Source organism: Trachinotus anak, unplaced genomic scaffold (assembly GCF_046630095.1).
Source record: "Trachinotus anak isolate AG129_WGS33_773 ecotype Australia unplaced genomic scaffold, CSIRO_AGI_Tana_v1 ptg000016l, whole genome shotgun sequence".
In the NCBI taxonomy this organism is placed as follows: Eukaryota; Metazoa; Chordata; class Actinopteri; order Carangiformes; family Carangidae; genus Trachinotus; species Trachinotus anak.
The window spans coordinates 15,106,857-15,125,500 of NW_027273867.1; the positions used below are offsets into that span (position 1 = coordinate 15,106,857).

Sequence of the window (18,644 nt, forward strand, 5' to 3'; positions counted from 1 at the left end):
TGTTAATTATCCAATCCAAGCCAAACTAAACATTTTTTTGGCGAAAATTGACACCAGAATTTTTTTGACATCTGTTTTACAATCTCAAAATACACCTTTTCAAATGTAGAAATTGACTACATGTAAAAAAAAAAAAAAATTACTGCAAAGTAAATCTGAAAACCAAACCACAACCAACTACAGCTAAACAAGGTAGTTACAGCTTTATCAACTGAAAGCTAGCTACGGAGAGCTCTCCCTCTAATGTCTTATTTGTGGAGCAGACATCATGATATTTCAGTTTGATAACCCACAAAAAAAAAAAAAACCCTGTTAAGTATGTCTAGTTCATCCATAACCAGCTTAGCTTAGCAAAGTGTAGCTGTGGTACAAGTTTTTGACAATCTAGTAGATTTGTGGTTGTGATTTGGTGTAGTTAAGTTGCCTTAAACTTAACAAAATTAAAGCATTGCAAACTTTTTTTCCGGCTAGCCCAAAAACTTAAAATCTTTTCTTCTCATGTTAATTATTTATGTAGTCTTTGCCGTTGCAGCATTTAGCTCCACGAAACCTGTGCAATGGTACGATCTCACACAGCTGCTTGCAATAGAGTCATAGTCTTGTTTTACCAAAGAATGACATCTATGTTTATATCTTTAATCATTTTTTAACACAGTCAAGCATGAAACATACACAACAACCAAGTGCCACTTGTCACCCCTCAGAAGTTGTATAGAGTGTTTTTTTTTTGTTGTTTTTTTTTACTCGTTATCATGTCATTTGAAGTCCTACAAATAAAAACTTTGGCTATTTGTTGACATGTAAATATTACAACATGGCTGAAAATAGAGATAAGCCATTTAAAAACTCCTTGAGTATTCTTAAAGAGGGTGACTACAAGAAATGTCACTGAAATGTAAAGTACTTGAAATTTTTGGAAAATTAGTTTAACAAATGCAAAATGAAAAAAAAATCATTATTGTATTAATAAATAATTACACATATCACAAAAGCAAAGGCTGGCATGCAAAGAAGCTGCTAAGTTACTCAGGACCAACTAATTCAAGCTGTGGCTACATACAGTACATCAGGCATTTCAAGGCTACTCCTGATGTGTTATTTGGCAAATACACAAAAACACACTGTACAGAATGAGAATAAACATACAAATTCTTTTATACAATAAAAATATTCAGAAAAAGTGGAGAACGTCATTACGCCATCATTTCATGAGTACAATGAGGATGTAAATATAAGAAGTTCATTAGAAAATCTGTAATATCCTCTTTCTTTGTATATCATTGTCCTCCTGCACAGAAAATACAACTTGCTTCATTGTGTAACAGTGAGGGATCAGGTTTGTCTCAGAGAAACACCACCAGAGGACTGTCTCTAGTGTCAGTCAGCTTATCAGCCAGTCAATAGCAGCCTCATGGATTTGAGCCAACCAGCAGTCACAGCACGTCTTTTGTCTTATCCCGCAGTCTTTCAGGTCCACTGACGAGCTGTCAGATCTCTGTCAGCGTGACCTTGTAGGTGTCTGCGTGGCTCTCCATGGCGAGGATGAAGGTGTCTTCGTTGGAGTAATGCTCGATGATGTTATCGTCCATGTTCACCAAGATCCTGACATAAAACAACAAAAGGCACTTGTAAGTCTCACATATGCACAACTAAAAGCTCCTAAAACTCCACTCTGCTTGCGTGAAACGGGGAAATGAAAGTCGTGTATTTATTTCTTTCCTTCACTCACCCTTTTTTACTTTTCTTGTATACTTTGGCTATTCTCTCCGTGGGCACGCCATACTTCTCGGATATCTACGAATGACAATGAAAACAGTCTGTCAAGAGCAAAATTTATTCCCTCGGCTGCAAACAAATTGTGCTCTCTCTCTCTCACATGTAAACAGAAAGGGATCACTCACAGCATCCATTAGGCCTCTGAGCGTGGGAGACTTCAGCATTAGAGCGTCAAACACCTCGTCAGTCTCCTTTCTTACATATAACAGCACTGCAGAAAAAGGAGGTATGAATATAAGACTTTCATGTTAGCTATAATATTAGTTTATATTATTCATACATGTGTTTGAAGAGTATACTGTGTATATATTGTGCAACTTTGAAGAGAGACATGAATATTAGATTCTGGTGATCTGGTAAATATTCAGATTTATTTATTCTTGTAATTGATTATTAATCAAACTATATGACCAGAACTAATAACAAATGCCATTACAAATTACCAGACTTCAAAGTGGTCTTATTCTCACCAGATAAAAAAACAAAAACTAATAATAAATACAAAAATCTGAAGAAAATTGAACACCTTTTTTGTCATAAAGCAAAAATGCTAAACATTATAAGGGTTTTTATTGGTTTATTATAGGATTCTTTCAATATTTGACCTTGGGTTGTTGATAACTGCAACTGGCATTTTTCACCATGTTCTGACATTTAATGCACTAAAATAATTTATTGATTAATCAGAGAAATAATCCACAAGTCTATGACAAACAGGCAAACTCCATCTGCTGTGGAGGATTGTGTGAGTCAATCAGTAGCTCCAAACAGCCACCAACTGTACTCATGGGGAGACTGTTTAGTTAACAAATAAAAGATTAGATTCTAGCCCTAATTTATGATAATCTGAAAACGAGACAAGCAGCTAATCTTCACATGTTGAAGCTATAAGCAGATTGTGTTTGTTTTTGTTGGATAAATCACCATAATCATAATCACCAGAATTTGTCCCTTGATCAGGCCTGAGTTGTTATAAATACTGTTACTGTTGGATCCTCTCAAATCATAAGAAATGTCTGGTTTGCACTCTCTCATTTCAAATATTTCTCAGCTCTCACTCCTGCTCTTCTTGGACTGGGTCATTTTTTGAAGCTTAGTGAAAAAGATAAAAGAGAAAAAATAATTTAAAAAAAATGACATGCAGAGGGAAGAGGAAGCTGCCATCTTGTACCTCTCTTGTGCGTCTCCTCTTTGATCTGTTTGTGAGGCGACGGACACAGATCTTCATCTGACGGCCTGAACATCCTCTTCACCAGCACACTCCTGAAAACACACGAAAACAAACATGTCATATGCACTCTCTTTGCATATGTGGTGTCTCAGTATGAGCTTGGTATCTCTACTCATTTGCATACATTATATTTGTATGACCTGATGTAAATGAAAATGTGCATTTCCTGTTGATGCACACTCACCCTTCTCTCTCAATATCTTCCGTGTTGAAGGTAAACACCTGAAAATGAATCAAACAGAGCACAAAAAAGATTAATCTCATGTACAAATGAAAAAAATAGCACAACATTTAATATATGATGACAAATTCTTCAAACACTGCAGTTCAGTTCAGGGGGAAAAACAGGAGTCAGCACTAATGAATAGTTTCTAAAACCAGAAAAACTTGTTGAATGTTTTCATCTGGAGTTGAAATGCAGCCATCAGGTCATTCTGATAGTGAACCGTGGCTCCAGTTTCAGGAGATGAAAACTGGTTCTTTCACTTTTGCTTATAGAGACGATGATGTGATGTGTGTGGAGGTGGCACACCTGTCCAGCCCTCTGCAGGTTCCCAAAGTGAACGTCGGGGATGAAGAGGACAGGCTGTGCCTCCAGGTCAGTCATGGTCTTGAAATACGTGGCATCGGACTTTTTGGGAACGGTTATCACACCTACACTTCCGTCCTTCACTGGAGATGAATGAAAAAGACGATTTAGAAAAAAACAGATCGAGTTTTTTTCTACCTCACTAGACCTTTAATATCCTCTGACTTTGTTACAAAACAAAATTCTCGTGCAGCTCAAACCTTTTGACTTCTTGCGGAACAGTTTTCTCTCCTCGTCCCTTATTTTCCTCTCTGCTCCCTGAGAAAAAAACAGAAAAAATACTCAACACATCAATTTGTGGAAATGGTATGAGCCTCCTTTGAACACACTGCCCCTCTGACAGAATAAGTGAGAAAGAGAGCCTCCTCACTTTGTTGTTGTTGTTTTCATTAATAAAAATGACCTGCACATAGTGGCTGGTGTGTACGGCACATGTTCATGGGTGCCTAGAGGCTCACTGTGCAGGTGAGACCACTAGAGGGAGGACTGATGTCATTATTTAACTCCCTCACTCCACCTCATGGTCAGCAGTCAAACACTTTCTGTAGCACACTTAAAATACAAACCTGAGCTTTATATGTGCCATTTTACAGCAAAGAGCCCGAAAGCTCAACACTTAAAGCTTAAAGACATGACACATTCACGTTAGTGTCACATGGACTGAGACCAAACTGCTCAAAATCTGTGACAGCAGCAAATCAATATTCGAATCGGTGACATTAGTTAAATGTCAGACTCTGAGCTGTTTCTCTGACATAAAAAGGAAGTTCACATTGAACTACACACAAATGCTACTTCTGATAAAGACTCTCAGAAGAGTGATTCACCATCTTCTCTCCATAAAATGCATTATTTCAAAAAAGTAAATACAGCTGTGGTTTACCTTTTCTGTCAAATCTAAATTACATTTTTACATCAACATGGACAAGGAGGTCAAAACATTCTAATCTATATATTTATGATGACAACAGGTAGCTCTCTGGTTTGTTAATTACTTAGTGGATCAACAGAAAATGAACTGGTAACAATTTAGGTAGGTTAGTTGTTAGGGTAGCGTAAGGTAGTTGTTAATTATTTCATTTCAATTCTGGATTTAAACTGAATTTCTTAGGGTTCTGGACTGTTGGTTCAATAAAACAAGCAATTTTAAAATATCATCCTTGGCTCTGGGAAAATGTAACGGGTATTTTTCACTGTTTTCTGACATTTTATAGACCCAACAATGAATCGAGAGAATAATAATCATCAGATTAATTGATAATAAAATTTATCACATCACACCTAAGAGGATTTATAAATCAGAGCTAGTGCTGAGACAATCTGTCAAATTAGACAGAAACATAATCTGCAGCTGATTATCAGCATATAATCGAACAATCGTTTAGTCATTTTTCAAGCAAAAATGCCAAACATTCACAGGTCCCAGCCTCTCGACTGTGAGGAGTTGCTGCTTTTCTTGTTAATAAACTGAATATCTTTGACCTTCATGGGCAAATAAAACATTTCAACTCCTTTATGATAGCATTTTTGAAACAACTTAAAATATTGTTTCATAAAGACAACAGGGAGCAAAAACTCTCACCATGACAAACTCCAGATATGTTTACTAATTTGCAAATGATGATAAGTGATGAACCCTTTCCAGACAGGATCCTTATAACTGATGTAGAGGAAGTGATTTCTCACCTTGTCACAGAAGACCTTGATCTGTGAGTATGCCCTGTGCAGCGGTTTGTTGCTGCGGTTGTTGTAGCTGTATGTGTCGATCTGGATCATCAGCGGAAGACCCTTCACCCCTTTCTGAGAGGAGAAGTCTGTACTCAGACAGTTGACTGTGATGAAAATCTGCCAGGGACACAGAGACGAGAGGGGGACGGAGGTTTACACGGTCCAATTTACACCGTAAATGTGAGGATTCTTCAGCTGGCCTGGCTGTTCCTTGTGGGGGTCCTGACTCAGACTTTATTGAGTTAAAGTGTTGCAGGTACTGCACTTTGTGATGGACTTCCTGATGTTTGTGCAATATTTTCTTCCCTTTTATTAACTCTAATAAATGTGTATTGCCATTATTTTGATACTGTGTGTTTGTGCTGATTTGATGCTCATTTTTTAATAATATGTTGCATCTGTGGATTTTCCTGCTAAAGAAGATCTGGAGAACTATAATTATTGTGACCTGCATTTCCCATTTATTTGCCTTATCAAGCACAGGTGGGGTCTATTTAATGACAGTGAGCTCTAAGATAACCTTCCTGCAAAGATTTGTTCAGATGAAGGCTGAAAGCTCGACTTTTGCCCATCTTGAAACTTCAGCCAAAACATATCAAATACACCACCAAGGGCTCATTTAACTAAGTTGACTAGATCCCTGTAACTCATGTCCAGAACATTTGGGAAGATCATCTGGGCCCAAAAATCACTGGTGATGAAAGCACCTCAGAAACCTGTCCCATCAACTTCCTCCAAAATAAAGATGAATCATAGAACGTGTATACGGGGGAACTATACTGGGCTAATATCATTGTCTTTACCTTATTATGAGCAATGTCTGAAAGAAAATGTTTAATCTAGCATCTGTTCAGATGTCTCCCCCCTGTTCATAGTCATTTCTGAAAACTGAATAGTCTTGTTTACTTCACAGGTACATATAACTTATCAAGTCAAGCTTAGCAAGAGACTCCCTCAAGTTTATAGTAGTTATAAAAAAATAATATTCCCCTAAAACAAACTTGAACTATCTCTTTCAGATATCCTATTTATTTTTGACACTTTGCCAACTTCTAGTTTTCATTTGTATAAATTAAAGAAGACAATTTCAATAAGTCTTCCACCTTTTTTTAGATCCACAACAGGATCGACATCAACAGTAAACTACCTGGTTGTTACACCTGTTCCTGCAGTGCATCAGGTACATTCAAGCTCAATAGTCACACAGATTAAGAGAAAGAGAGGGAACGAGTTAGGGAGAGAAAGAGTCAATATTGGCCCAGAGAAGTGTGCTTGGATTTCCTCCAGCAACGTCTTTGTCCCTGAGCTGCTATTACAATGAAAGAGCCACATTACACACACAGACTGACTCACACACACACACACACACACACACACACACACACACACACACACACACACACACACACACACACACACACACACACACACACACACACACACACACACACACAGAGCCACTCGCATTCACACAGAAATGAGGGCAAAACAAACAGCAGAGGGCGGGGACTGGGATTGGTGCGTGTTGGCCCTTGGGGGACTCTGGAGTTCAAACAGTGACGGGGCTCCATTTAAGGAGCGGCCACAAAGGAGTGGGCTTCACAAAGACAAAGAAGGCAAACAGAGCGAGTACACAACACTCCCCATCAGTTTTATGATGGGGAGTCGAAAACATGAGATTTAAGCTGAAGGGAGTGCTGTTATCTTCCAATTCTTCTATTATAGCAACTTTTGAAGATTTAATTCACCATTCTTTCAGTGGGCTGATGGATGATGTCTACAGGCGAGGAGCTTGCATCACAATCAAAAGCCACTTAATTTGTCAAGTGAGTGCATTTGTTTGCCAACATCTGAATCAGCACAAAAACCTGTCCCGCTGCTTTTTTCCCATGCACAACACACCTCCAGAGAGAGTAAACCGGTTTGTGGAGAAATTATATTGACATTTACTTCTTGCAGAAAAAAAAAAAAAAAAAAGAAGTAATATTTGTGTTTTGAGAGTTTCGTACCTTGGCCTCCTCATTCACATCCCAGGTGAAGGAGATGGCATTGTAGGCAATTTCTTCAATGTTGCCAATTGTGTTGAAGCTCTCCTTGTAATCAGCTGTGAGGACGAACAGGGACATGGTTTATTTCTGCAATCACAACAACCTCTCAAACAACTCTTTCTACAAAAAGACTGTCAAAAATATATGTTTTAGGTCATATTCAGCATTTTCTGCAGATATCTGCAAAAAAAAAAAAAAAAAAACTCCCTCACTTTTTAAAAAATCCCTGTATATACAGCAGAAATTGGTCAATAAATGGCACAAATTAGGTAGCTATTGTTTGTTGAGATAAGCAATCAAATGGCACGCTTCAATTTTATAAGATAAAACCTTATCTGCTTGAGCAAACAAACTCTCAAGCTTCAAAGGCAAGGGGAGGAAACACAGGAGGCGATTTGGCTCAGAGGGCCGCATTAAAAGCCATTTAGACGAGTGCATGGGCTGAGTATTGTTGACCTGTGTGACTGCAAACTGGAGGGCCTTTAAAAATAAGGGGTCGAGTACACTGATGTGCTGTGGAAAAAGCTCTATGTGCATCGTGATTTTATTTAAATGAAAAGAAATCCAGTGGAAAAAACTGTGGCTGTGATCAGAAAGAATTAAAATGACCCAAAGTTGTCTCCATTTTAACTAAAGGATTTCATACATAATTTGCATTCTGGGAAAATCTGATGACCATTTGTTTCGTGATCATTAAGAAGATCATTAAGAAGATATAGTATAAGATTTTCCCTCATCTTTAGAAGCTCTACATATGTCAAAAAACATTTTTAAGCAACAGTAATATATGTAAATGAGAATGTAACCAAACAGAGTTGATTCATATCAGCTGTCTCCAAATTAACCCAAGAGTCTAAAGGTTTTTAAGCATATAAGAATAAGGCTGGTGATGTTTTATGTTTTTTCCATAATTACTAGAGCTCCCAGTGCTGAATCTGGGCAGAAGCAACAGTTCTGCTTGTCACATCTCAGAGCATCTTCCACTGATGCCTCTGACCTCCTCCATCATCCTAACCACCACTGCAGTGACACTTCCTGGATCTTTAGCAGGTGCACAAAGCAGCAGGACAGGCAGCAACATGTCTATCCGCCAGTACCCCCTCATTAAATAACCCCATTCAAATGATCCATTCATGACCCCACCACCCCACCCCTCCCAACCTGCCTGATAAACCCTCCACCGCTATTCAAATCAGCTCTCTGGACAGCTTCAGGTTACAGGCTGCATCCAGCTACAGGCCAATCTGGCTCTGAGGAGCAGGGTGGAGGGCGTTCTGTCATTTGACCTATAGAGCTGCTCCAGTGGACATCCCCCAACGTAATGCTACACACACACGCACACACATATATAATTGCAGATGAAACAATTGTTATAATCAATTAATCATTTAAGTTATCTTTAGAGAAAAAAATCCCTGGTTCTATCTTTCTATGATATTTAACCTTGTATTTTTGGATTGTTGCTTGCACAAACAATTTAATTATGTCAGCTTGGGCTTAGAGAAATTGTGATAGACATTTTTTTAAACCCATCATTCAATTACTTGAGGACAGAATTAAAGGATAAAGTTAATTAAGAGGTTGCACCCCTAATGATAAACATGGGAACAATACTATTAAGATGTGTATATATGTGACTTTTCCATCCCCAGTTACAAGGCTTCTTAAGCAGTTTTGCAGCATCCTCACTTGCCCTTCACCTTGGACTATGTTTGTACATGCAGAATGTGTGTGCACATCTAAGCTCAGATGTTTATCTATGTGCATGTGCACGAGGGGAAATTTTTTTTCAGCCCTCTGGGTCAAGCTGTAGATGCACAGTGTGTATCTACTGTATGGTACATACACACAAACAAACACACATCTGCAAACACATGCAACTCATGACGGAAAAGTGCTGAGAAAGATGAAAAACTTCCCCTCAACAGGAACGACTGGCAGTTACGTGAAAGGTTATCAAGACAAATATTTCATTTTCAAATCATAAATGCTGAAAGCAAGAGATGCTTTTACTCAAGAATCAGGTTATTGCAGTTATCAGAAAACCTTAAGTAATGTGCCATATCCTTACAGTATGTTTGCATTTTCTGGCAGAGTGGTTACCAATGTTTTTTAGCTTGTGACCGTTTAAAAAAATTGAAGAGAATTTAGTTTTTTCTGATTTCCTACCACAGTAAGTACTATCTCATAATCTTAAATTAATCTTCTGACGCCCAGGTTGGTAACAACTGTTTATCAGATATGAAGATGAGTGTGATTTGAAAGCTGATAAGGATTTGTTCATACTTGGTTCATATAAATATAGAAATTAAGAGGAAGATGATGAAATTAAGATCTAAATTGGGTAAGAATTACTTTCAACAGACCAAGACCAGCCAAGGTAACAGTGCGGCTAGCATTCCTCTCCCTGTCCCAACAAGCTGTGTATAGGTGTGTGTCTGTATGTGTGTGTCTCCCATCCACCCTGAGTCTCCCACATACCTCTGCCATCTCTGCCTCTGTTAGCAGGCCCAAGCTTGTCAAACGCAAACCGCCTACAAGCTTCTCACACACACTTATTCCACAAGACGTAGAAAAGATCAGTTCACATTCAAATCCATCAACCGAAAAAACACCCACAGACAAAAGGTCATAAGTGTTCAGATACAATTATGAGGCTCCGGGTCGGCACACGTACACCCGTGGGAAATGCTGTGAGAGAGAAATTTTGCCCTGTTGGTTTGGATGATCACGTTTTTTCACAAATCAGTGTTTTGCTCAATCTCTCAGGCGATGTAGAGGAGATTAGAGGATTTATGTTGTGTGTTTCAGCAACACCAAGACATTAAGAGACTCACGTTGTGCAATTGTGTGTGTGTGTGTGTGGGACGGACCAGCTGCCTGTCTGGTAGTGGAGGGCATTTCGAACAGCCTCAGGCAGACAGTTGGGTGGGGGCTTATTTGCTCTCAGTTTGGTCATGCCTTGTTTATTAGCTCAACGCATTCCAGCATTCGCAACAACATAAATCTGTCACTGTCTTCTGGCACCTGTGTTTTCATTCATTAATTCAACTGTTCAGGACTTTTCTGTTGTTAACATGGACGTTTTGGAAGAAGGAGCGGGGCATTAAAAGTCTTACCGATGTCTAAGACTCTCTGTTTGGCTGTGTGCTGCCGTGAGTGCCAGTACTTCCAGTATTTAAGCTGCTCATCTCGGTTCTTATCCTCACTGAACACCACCATGATCACACTCTGAAAACAGAAACAAGACAAGAAGAAAGTTAAGATGAAACTCAATTAAATGATGATCAAGATGCTGCAACGGAACCAGTGCTTGTGCTTGGGAATCCCAACAGCTTCTCAGGTTCAAGTTTATTTGGTCTTATTTCCATACTTCTGGCAACCATTCCTTTCACTAATAAGACCATGGAACTCTTCAGGTTAATGGCTTTGAGTCTGGGAATGGAGTGATATTGCTAAATAGTCTGATTAGGCAAGAAACATGAACAGTCAGACAATCACGTTTTAAACCATCCCCAACCACAGTCAGACAACTAAGGCAAACGGTAAAATTACCAAGGCAGACCAGCTGTAGCCATTCTTTATATTGTTATGTGGATAAAGAAAATAAGACCCATAAAAGAATATGAATTATCTTCTAGTTAGTCATCCAGTTTACAGTTTTCATCAAGAACATAAAGAGTTGCGGACTTTTTTGGCCCAAAAAATCAAGTTCAAAAACAAGTTCTCAACAAAACGCTACCACTTTATAAAGCTGATATAGCAGAACTGTTAGCTAACAGTTGCTTATTCACACATTCAACAGATACAAAACAACATTATCATTCATTTGGAGTTGTGTTTGTCTCCACCTGATGAATGTAAATTCAATATTCGCTCTCTTTTAGCTCTGTTTTTGGTCTCCACCAACTCCTGGGGGATATACAGTATCTGGCTCTTTCACTGCTAAACGCTCTGCTACGTTCACCAGCTAGTAGCTAACTCTGTCTGTCTGCTGTTTGGTGCAGAGCAGGTAGCGCACACTGGGTTTATCAGACCTTTTTTCTGAGCAAAGTTGCCTGCTGCCTGTGGACTTGTGGGTCGTAAAACCAAAAGAATGAAGGGAAAGATGCTGAAATGCTCAACAGAGCTAAGAGGAATTGCAGAATTATCATCAGTGGATGATAAAAAGCTCTTTGGTATACATGTAGTCATCTGATCCATTGTTATTACAAAAATACAGATTATAGCAGGTTTTATAAACATGTAGTCTCAAGGTTTGGTTATATTTGGACTTAAATTACATACAAAAGAACTTATCTGTGTGTAATATATAAACTACAGCTAAATCTGTGACTGACTAGAGGCATGACAAAGCAATAAAAGAATACATTTAATGGAGCTCGGGCTTAACGGAAAATAAAATGAAGGAAACGAAGTGAGACTGAAATGACTCGCTCACCCGGACTTTGCTGATGGGGTGACGGAGACGATTGTTGGCGCTGAGCTCGTTGAGTGTCACAGCGTAGAACTGGCCCTTGTTCAGGTAGGTCATCGGTCCCTCACCCTGCTTCTGACGCAGCGAGCGAGTGGCGTCCAGCGTGTACCGGAAGCTGTCACTGGACACGCACACACGCCCACATAGAGATGACATGTGATTAGAAATAACAAGGTGGGATGAGGGTGCAATACACAATTTTGCATTCCTTTCTGGATCACTCCCAGTCAGTATTTTGGCTATTTACACTGTGACATATATTCATAATTGTGTTGTTTGAGTGACTTACACTCTCTCCTGATGAAATAAGAAGTCATCAGTAGCCAGAGAGGAAGGTGTGTGGTACTTCTGTTGAGAATGCAAAAAAAAAAAAAAAAACAACACAGAAAGAGGAAATTATTTTGGCACAATGACAAGTTAGTTTAGCCTGAGAGGAACTGGTTAAACAATGCTGTGAATGATGAAAAAAAATTCATAATCAGCAGTAGTTTTCTCATTAATGCAGATCAGAATGACAATGGCGTTCTTAAGCTATCGGCCAACAAACTCAACAACCACTTGTAGATTCTTGTTCAGGTAACGAACCTTTGGACTCTGTGAATCATATTTAAACATCTCTCTGTCTTCATGCACCATGAGAAAACAACCCCACCCAACACATACTGTTACAGATCATCTGCATGTGACAGTCATGTCTTGTAGTGGTGTAAATTCCTTGTTTGGAGTTCATCAATCTGCCTTCCTACATTTTCCCACAATGTCATTTAACACTCACTATACATTCAACTGTGGTTTGTACGTGTAGATGGAGAAGGTAATGGTAATAGAATAACAATAGCAATAAAAGCTTGTTTTTCCAGTCAACAAAAAGTAAAAGTTGAGCCCTTTTTGCAAGGCAATACATTTTGGTCTACTGAGGATTTTTGTGGAACTATTTATGATGGATTTCTCTCTTTTTCATTGATTTGTACAAAACAAGTCTCACACCCAAATTGACTGACACCAAGTTGTTCATTTGTGATCTTATAGTGTCAGTGAAAGTTATCTGCTGCAATAGAATAAAACAAAACACAAAGAACAACAGCGACTTTAAACAGTAATAGTGTGTTTTGGAGCCACATTTTTTTGGCTTGTTTCCCTTTCAAACAAAGCAATGTCCATGTGTCATAATTTTAATATGTTAATTAGTCATGAGAAAAAAGTGATTTCCCCCTCTTCAATTGCTTCATTTTCATAACTTTTGTAAGCCTGACAGGGTAAAACTATCCAGTATTTAATGGGTGAAGAAGTGTATTTTCCCTTTACAGTAGTAACACAGTATCTGTTCAGACGCTGTCTCACCCCGTCTCTCTCCTCCTCATACGGGCTGTCAGGCGGACTCTGCTGGTCTTCTTTAACATACGAGCTGTGACTGACAGTGGTCACCTCATACGGACTCTGTTCGTAGATCACCCTCGCTGACTCATCTCCCTCCCCCCTGTAGTGAAGCCCTGGTCCCGTTGTGAAGACAGACGTGTACACCTCAGCCTTCACCAAGGCCCCCGACCCTGCACCGGTCCCCGTCGAGCTGCTGAACTGCTCCCGTTTGGTCTCCTGGTGCTCCGTGTTCAGTGACAGGTTGACTGGGACGGATTTGAGGACCTGAACCCGATTGTCCACTGTCTCGACCTCACTTTGGCTGCTGGGGTTGCTAGGCAACGTCGGCCTGAACAAACAGATGGATAAAAATTGATTAAATAATTCATTCATTTCTTTACTGTATGGGTGTACTGCAGTTTGTGTGTTGGATAAATGTCGAGGTAGGGTTTTCTCTGTCCAGTGAGCATGTCTGAAATCCTAAACCTATTTTACATCTGCTTTTATGACTGAAATGAGTATACCTTTCCGTGTTGGCTAGTCAGGATGTGAAAACGTTGGCTACAGGTTAAAGAAATGTATTAATGCGTCCTTACTCTTCTTTTCAGACAAACAGAGAGCCAGATTTCTCCCATTTCAAAAGGTTTTTACTGGCCTCAGTCCAGCCTGTGTTTCTCTCATTCAGTATCTTATTCAAGTGAAACAAAACTCACTCATCTATGATATTTGTCCACATACACACTCAAGTGCCTGTCTTATATCATTATTATCTTCAGCACATAGTTCTTTACTGTGGAAATTCTGTTTAGTTCTCAGAAAAACTGAAAGCTTTTCATGTTAAATTTTAACATGTCAAATATTGCAGTTACTGAGCCCAAGGATTTAACTCCACACACTGCTGGAAAGGCATTTTTTTTTCTCTGTCTTTCTGCCTGGACATGTGCAGCCTTGACTGAGACACCGAGAGACCCAGATTCACTGACCTCTTCTCCTGTTCCTCTGTAATTTCAACGACTTTGGGAACTGGCAGGAGCCTCTTTTCTTTAGGCACCTGCAGGGGAAAAAAGGAGGGTGTCATATGTTGGTTGAAATCATTCAAAACTACACGTAAAATGGGTAACAATGTCTTCCAGCTTTCACTCAACCTTTTTTCAGAAAGTCAGAACATAGTCAATAAGAGATGTATGCGTCCATCACTGATCAAGTTTAAGGAAACAGTCCAAAATACAGATCTCCTGTTTCCTTCAGGTCGTGGCACAATGGATTTTTGGTACCTCTGCAGATAGAAATGTGGTGAATCCATCTCATGAACTTGCACTGACAAATATAATGCTGTGAACATGTTAATTTAGAGTTTTAAACAGTTGGGCCCCATCAAAGAATTATTTGATCCATTTCTAAGGGTTTTCTGTGGAAGCAGAAAATGTCAGTTTACTGATCTGTAGTAATTCAGAAATCTTTGCTCAGATTAACTTCCAAATATTTGGTTCAACTTTTATGTATAAGTCAAGTAAATCTCTGAACATGCTTCACTTAATCTTCTTCAAAGTAAAATATAAACTCTGAGAATGTTGCTTCTTCTTACTTTATGTTCATATCAACTGTATCTGAATATCATCAGCATCACTGTCTTCTTCACCGATGTAACCATTTAAGCTATAAATCTGTTTATTTTTCTGGCATCACCAAAGAAGCTTCGACCATTTCTCTGAACCTTGTAGTAGTCGTAGAGGAGGCCCAGGGCGTTGGCGCTGTCCTCGTCCCCATTGATGCTCATCATGGCTTTGGTGGCGGCTGTCAGTGGGTTCTCCAGGTATGACCTCCATGCCTCGTCCTCACTGGTGTAGGCCCGCCGCACTGCGGGGAAGGAGCTCTCGTTGGGGACCACCACCACCAGACGCTTACTGACACACACACACACACAAACATAAATAGATTTGATAAGTTATTCTAAAAGCTCATCAAAAGATTTCAAAATTGTATTTCTTTCCACTGTTTCCTGATATTAAAAATGAGTAGGTATTGGCCTGATGGATAAAAAATTATGACTTTTTCTATATTAAATTATTTAAAGCCATCAAAAAATACTGACAATAAAAAGATGCAGCAGGAGCGTGCTTCAGGCCTGTTTTGTGAGTGTATACAGGTTGTTCTCTTTACTCTGTAGGCCCACTTAAGTCAAGATCACAGACCAGTTAAACACACAGTGTTGCCACAACATCTCTTTGAACTGAGCCTATCACAGCAGAGGCTCTGAATGTGTCAACTTGCTGTGCAATGAACAAAATCAGTATAAATATCACACCTATGTAGCCCAATACAAGTTCAATATCCTTTAGTGTTTATTTGTTTGTGGTTGTTTGTGCTTGAAACAAACTGACATTGTTTACTTATTATTCAGGACAGTTTTCTAGCTGTATGCCCCGGAAATTTAAATAATAAGAACAAGGAATAACTCATTTGTATTACTAGTGTGGTTTCTCTAATTGACATAAACCGCTGTCTGCCAGGTCAACCTGCAAACAAAAACACATTTGTCCCGCCCTTAATCTCTGATGTCACACCGATGCAAACCTTATAGAAAAAGATGTAATAGTAGAAAAGAGGCAATAACAGACAACACCCAGGACGAATCTGTTCCACCATGTCTGGCTGAGATCATCACAGCTTCAGATGCTTCACTTTTATGAATGCAAATCACATCGGACATTTAAATCTACCCCTTTTTTCTATTCCTCATCTCTTTCATTAGCTATGAATCAAATGGTTTTCTTTTATATTGATTTTGCATTTCTCCATGGCAGCCACACAGCAGGTAGTGAGCTCTCATGCAGGTACAGAAAGGCCACAGGCAAGAAAGACATGGAGGTGATGATGTTTATGATTTGCACAACTCTGGTGGATTTGAGTGAATATTACTGCTGTGTGTCATAATAGTGGCAGACACCTGTTGTTTCCACTGCAGCAACACTGCAGTCAGAGAAAGCTGCACACCTTAAGACACTCAAAGATATTTAGTTGTTTTATAATTAAAGAAACATTACTGTACTAATGCCACAACAACTACTACTACTACTACTAATAATAATAATAATAATAATAATGATAATAATAATGAGATCATAACATTAATAATCACTGCCCTCTTTCAATATGAATCTAGGTAACTGCCATCATTCATTTAGCATATTATTAATACAGTTATTCCCATTTATAAGAATATTAAGATAATCAAAGACTAAAGCTTTAAAATCATTAAATTGTTCCTGGGATTTGGTCAAACTACAACGCATCAGATCCTGTGTGTGAACATTTTGAGATTTTTGTCAATAAAGGCAAACGCTGCTATTATTGATATTTCATAAGATTAAAAACGAAAAATCAATTAACTACTGTTAAATGAGGATTGTCTTAGTTGCTATAACTGTCCATACAACCTATAAATAAGCAGTTTCCTGTGTTATAGAGCAGCACAGCATATAGGCCAACAGGCTGCACAAACTGTCCTCTTCACAAGTAGATCCGATCCAAGGCCTTAATTATGCAAAATGCAATTCAATGCAAAAAGTAGGGCTAAACCATTTTAATTCAAAGAAATGAACGTGTTTTTTTTCATCCAGTCCTTGCATTTTAAAAGCTTTTCCATTAGTCAAAAATGGCGAATTCAGCTCTAACGAAATCCACGGCGCCAACTTTTGCTTGTCAACTTTTCCTCCACGCCTCTCATAGTTTAATATTTTTCCTAAATTGTCCAAAAGTAATACAACCAGGAAGTCAGCCCCCCTTTTTTTTTAATCCTCAAAACAAAGTCAGTCTTTGATTTTCTGATTTTCTTTTCTTTTGCTAAAAAAAAAAAAATTAATGAAAACAGTTGAAAAAGTTTTTTTTCCCCCTTTAAGTTGAAATCATCAAAGGTCCTCTCCGCTGCCTCGATCACTTACTTGTCTGTCTCCTGTGACATATTTCGCTTCCTCTACGATTCTTCCTTGTGAAACTGGACTTTCAAGTCGGAGCAGGTAATAGAGTGAGCGAGCTGCCAGAAGTTGGGCTACAGGTAAGTCGACTTTTCTCGCCCCGCTTCTTTTCTCCCTGCCCCTCTCCTCTCTCTGACGGACTCTCCTCCGCTCCACCTGGCAGGTAAAGCCGCTTTTGTCGCCCGGCGGCCGGTCACTCTGTTTGTCGCTCTTTCGGTTTGTGCGAAGATATTAAAACTAATATCAACATATCCGGCTTCTGTCCTTCAAATTGTTTGCCTTTTGCTTAACTTTAATGGCAACGGGTCAACTTTTCGCTGAAATTCTTTCACTGCGAAGGAGAGGGCGAGTGCGGCGCTGATTGGCTGCTGCGGAGCGGGGCTGGGCTCTGATTGGCTGTTATGGCAGCGAGGCAGGTAGAGGCCCACCTCACCTTCTAGCGAACGAAAAGATGGCACTGAAGGCACCGCTGTGACACAGAAAACAGGAAAACACAGGCAACTGTTGAGGTTTTACTTGAAGAAAACTGAACTTCTGAGCCTGTAGCTGGATGTTATTTGATAAAAAAAAAAGTATATTTTATTAAAACGATGAGGGTTACAAGTTAGTGGCTCAGTGGAAGGCCATCTATGAGGCATGACTGCACAGCCTCATAGATGGCCTCAGACTGACTCACACATCCTCAGGTTTTCTGACATCCATAGCCACTGATTTAACCTTTTCCCCCTCTGAATTTTAGTGTGTGTGTGTGTGTGTGTGTGTGTGTGTGTTTCAGGTAATCTCAGAGCAGACAGAAGGCAGGGAGGGGCCCTGTCATTAGCTGACACAATGCCATTGTCCTCTTAATGAAGCCATTGTATGAGGGGATCCTAGTGTTTGGGATTACCCTGCCAGAGCAAACAATATGTGTGTGTGTGTGTGTGTGTGTGTGTGTGTGTGTGTGTGCGCGTGCACTGGAGCACCATTGAGGTTGGGTCCAACAGTTTTTGACTACTGACCCTAAAGCCTCCTCATTATTTGCTCCTTTCTCATAGTTTTAATTTTTGTTACAGATAGATTGTCCCAGTTTAAACCAGTTTCCAGCCTTTTTGGTTTGTGATCCCTTTAAAAATTTGTGTCTAGTTTTAGCCCTTTGACCTTGGCCCCAAGTGTGATTTCCTGTCTAAACTTCTCAGATGGTTTAACTTAAGTAAGTGTTGAGGTCCAAAGAGATAAAATTATCCAATATTTTGCAAAACAGCAAAGAATGGACAAAATATTCATTTGTGTAGCAGAACTTATTTTATCTTCTTCCCTCGGCCATTAGTCATCTCACAACCCCTCAGATTAATCTTGTGACCCTTTGTAGGGGCCAGAGACCACTGAACTAAAATACCTAGCAGCTAAAGCAAGTTTCAATTCAACCGACTACAACAATAAAGTTAACAATTAAAAATGTAATATATGATAAATATATCAGGATCTA

The 18,644-nt window shown here is 39.3% G+C and overlaps 1 protein-coding gene across 1 annotated transcript; it reads right to left on the bottom strand.

Annotated features, from left to right (window-relative positions):
• Positions 1–615: 615 nt before the first annotated feature.
• Positions 616–17,510, bottom strand: grhl2b (grainyhead-like transcription factor 2b). Its single transcript, XM_071499620.1, has 16 exons — positions 17,147–17,510; positions 14,920–15,109; positions 14,189–14,256; positions 13,191–13,554; positions 12,139–12,197; positions 11,814–11,970; positions 10,492–10,603; positions 7,334–7,428; positions 5,283–5,441; positions 3,797–3,854; positions 3,540–3,679; positions 3,192–3,229; positions 2,948–3,039; positions 1,902–1,987; positions 1,730–1,794; positions 616–1,602 (listed from the first exon to the last, which is right to left on the bottom strand). Exons 1-16 carry the CDS (start codon positions 17,164–17,166, stop codon positions 1,488–1,490), a joined length of 1,818 nt encoding a protein of 605 aa, XP_071355721.1. The 5' UTR covers positions 17,167–17,510; the 3' UTR covers positions 616–1,487.
• Positions 17,511–18,644: the final 1,134 nt, after the last annotated feature.

Excerpts from the sequence above, each read along its gene's own strand:
- grhl2b (XM_071499620.1), bottom strand. The coding sequence starts at position 17,166 with ATGTCACAGGAGACAGACAA. Across the intron at positions 14,257-14,919 it reads TCCTCTACGACTACTACAAG|GTGCCTAAAGAAAAGAGGCT; the intron begins GTTCAGAGAAAT and ends TTTCCCCTGCAG. Across the intron at positions 1,795-1,901 it reads TCAGAGGCCTAATGGATGCT|ATATCCGAGAAGTATGGCGT; the intron begins GTGAGTGATCCC and ends TGTCATTCGTAG.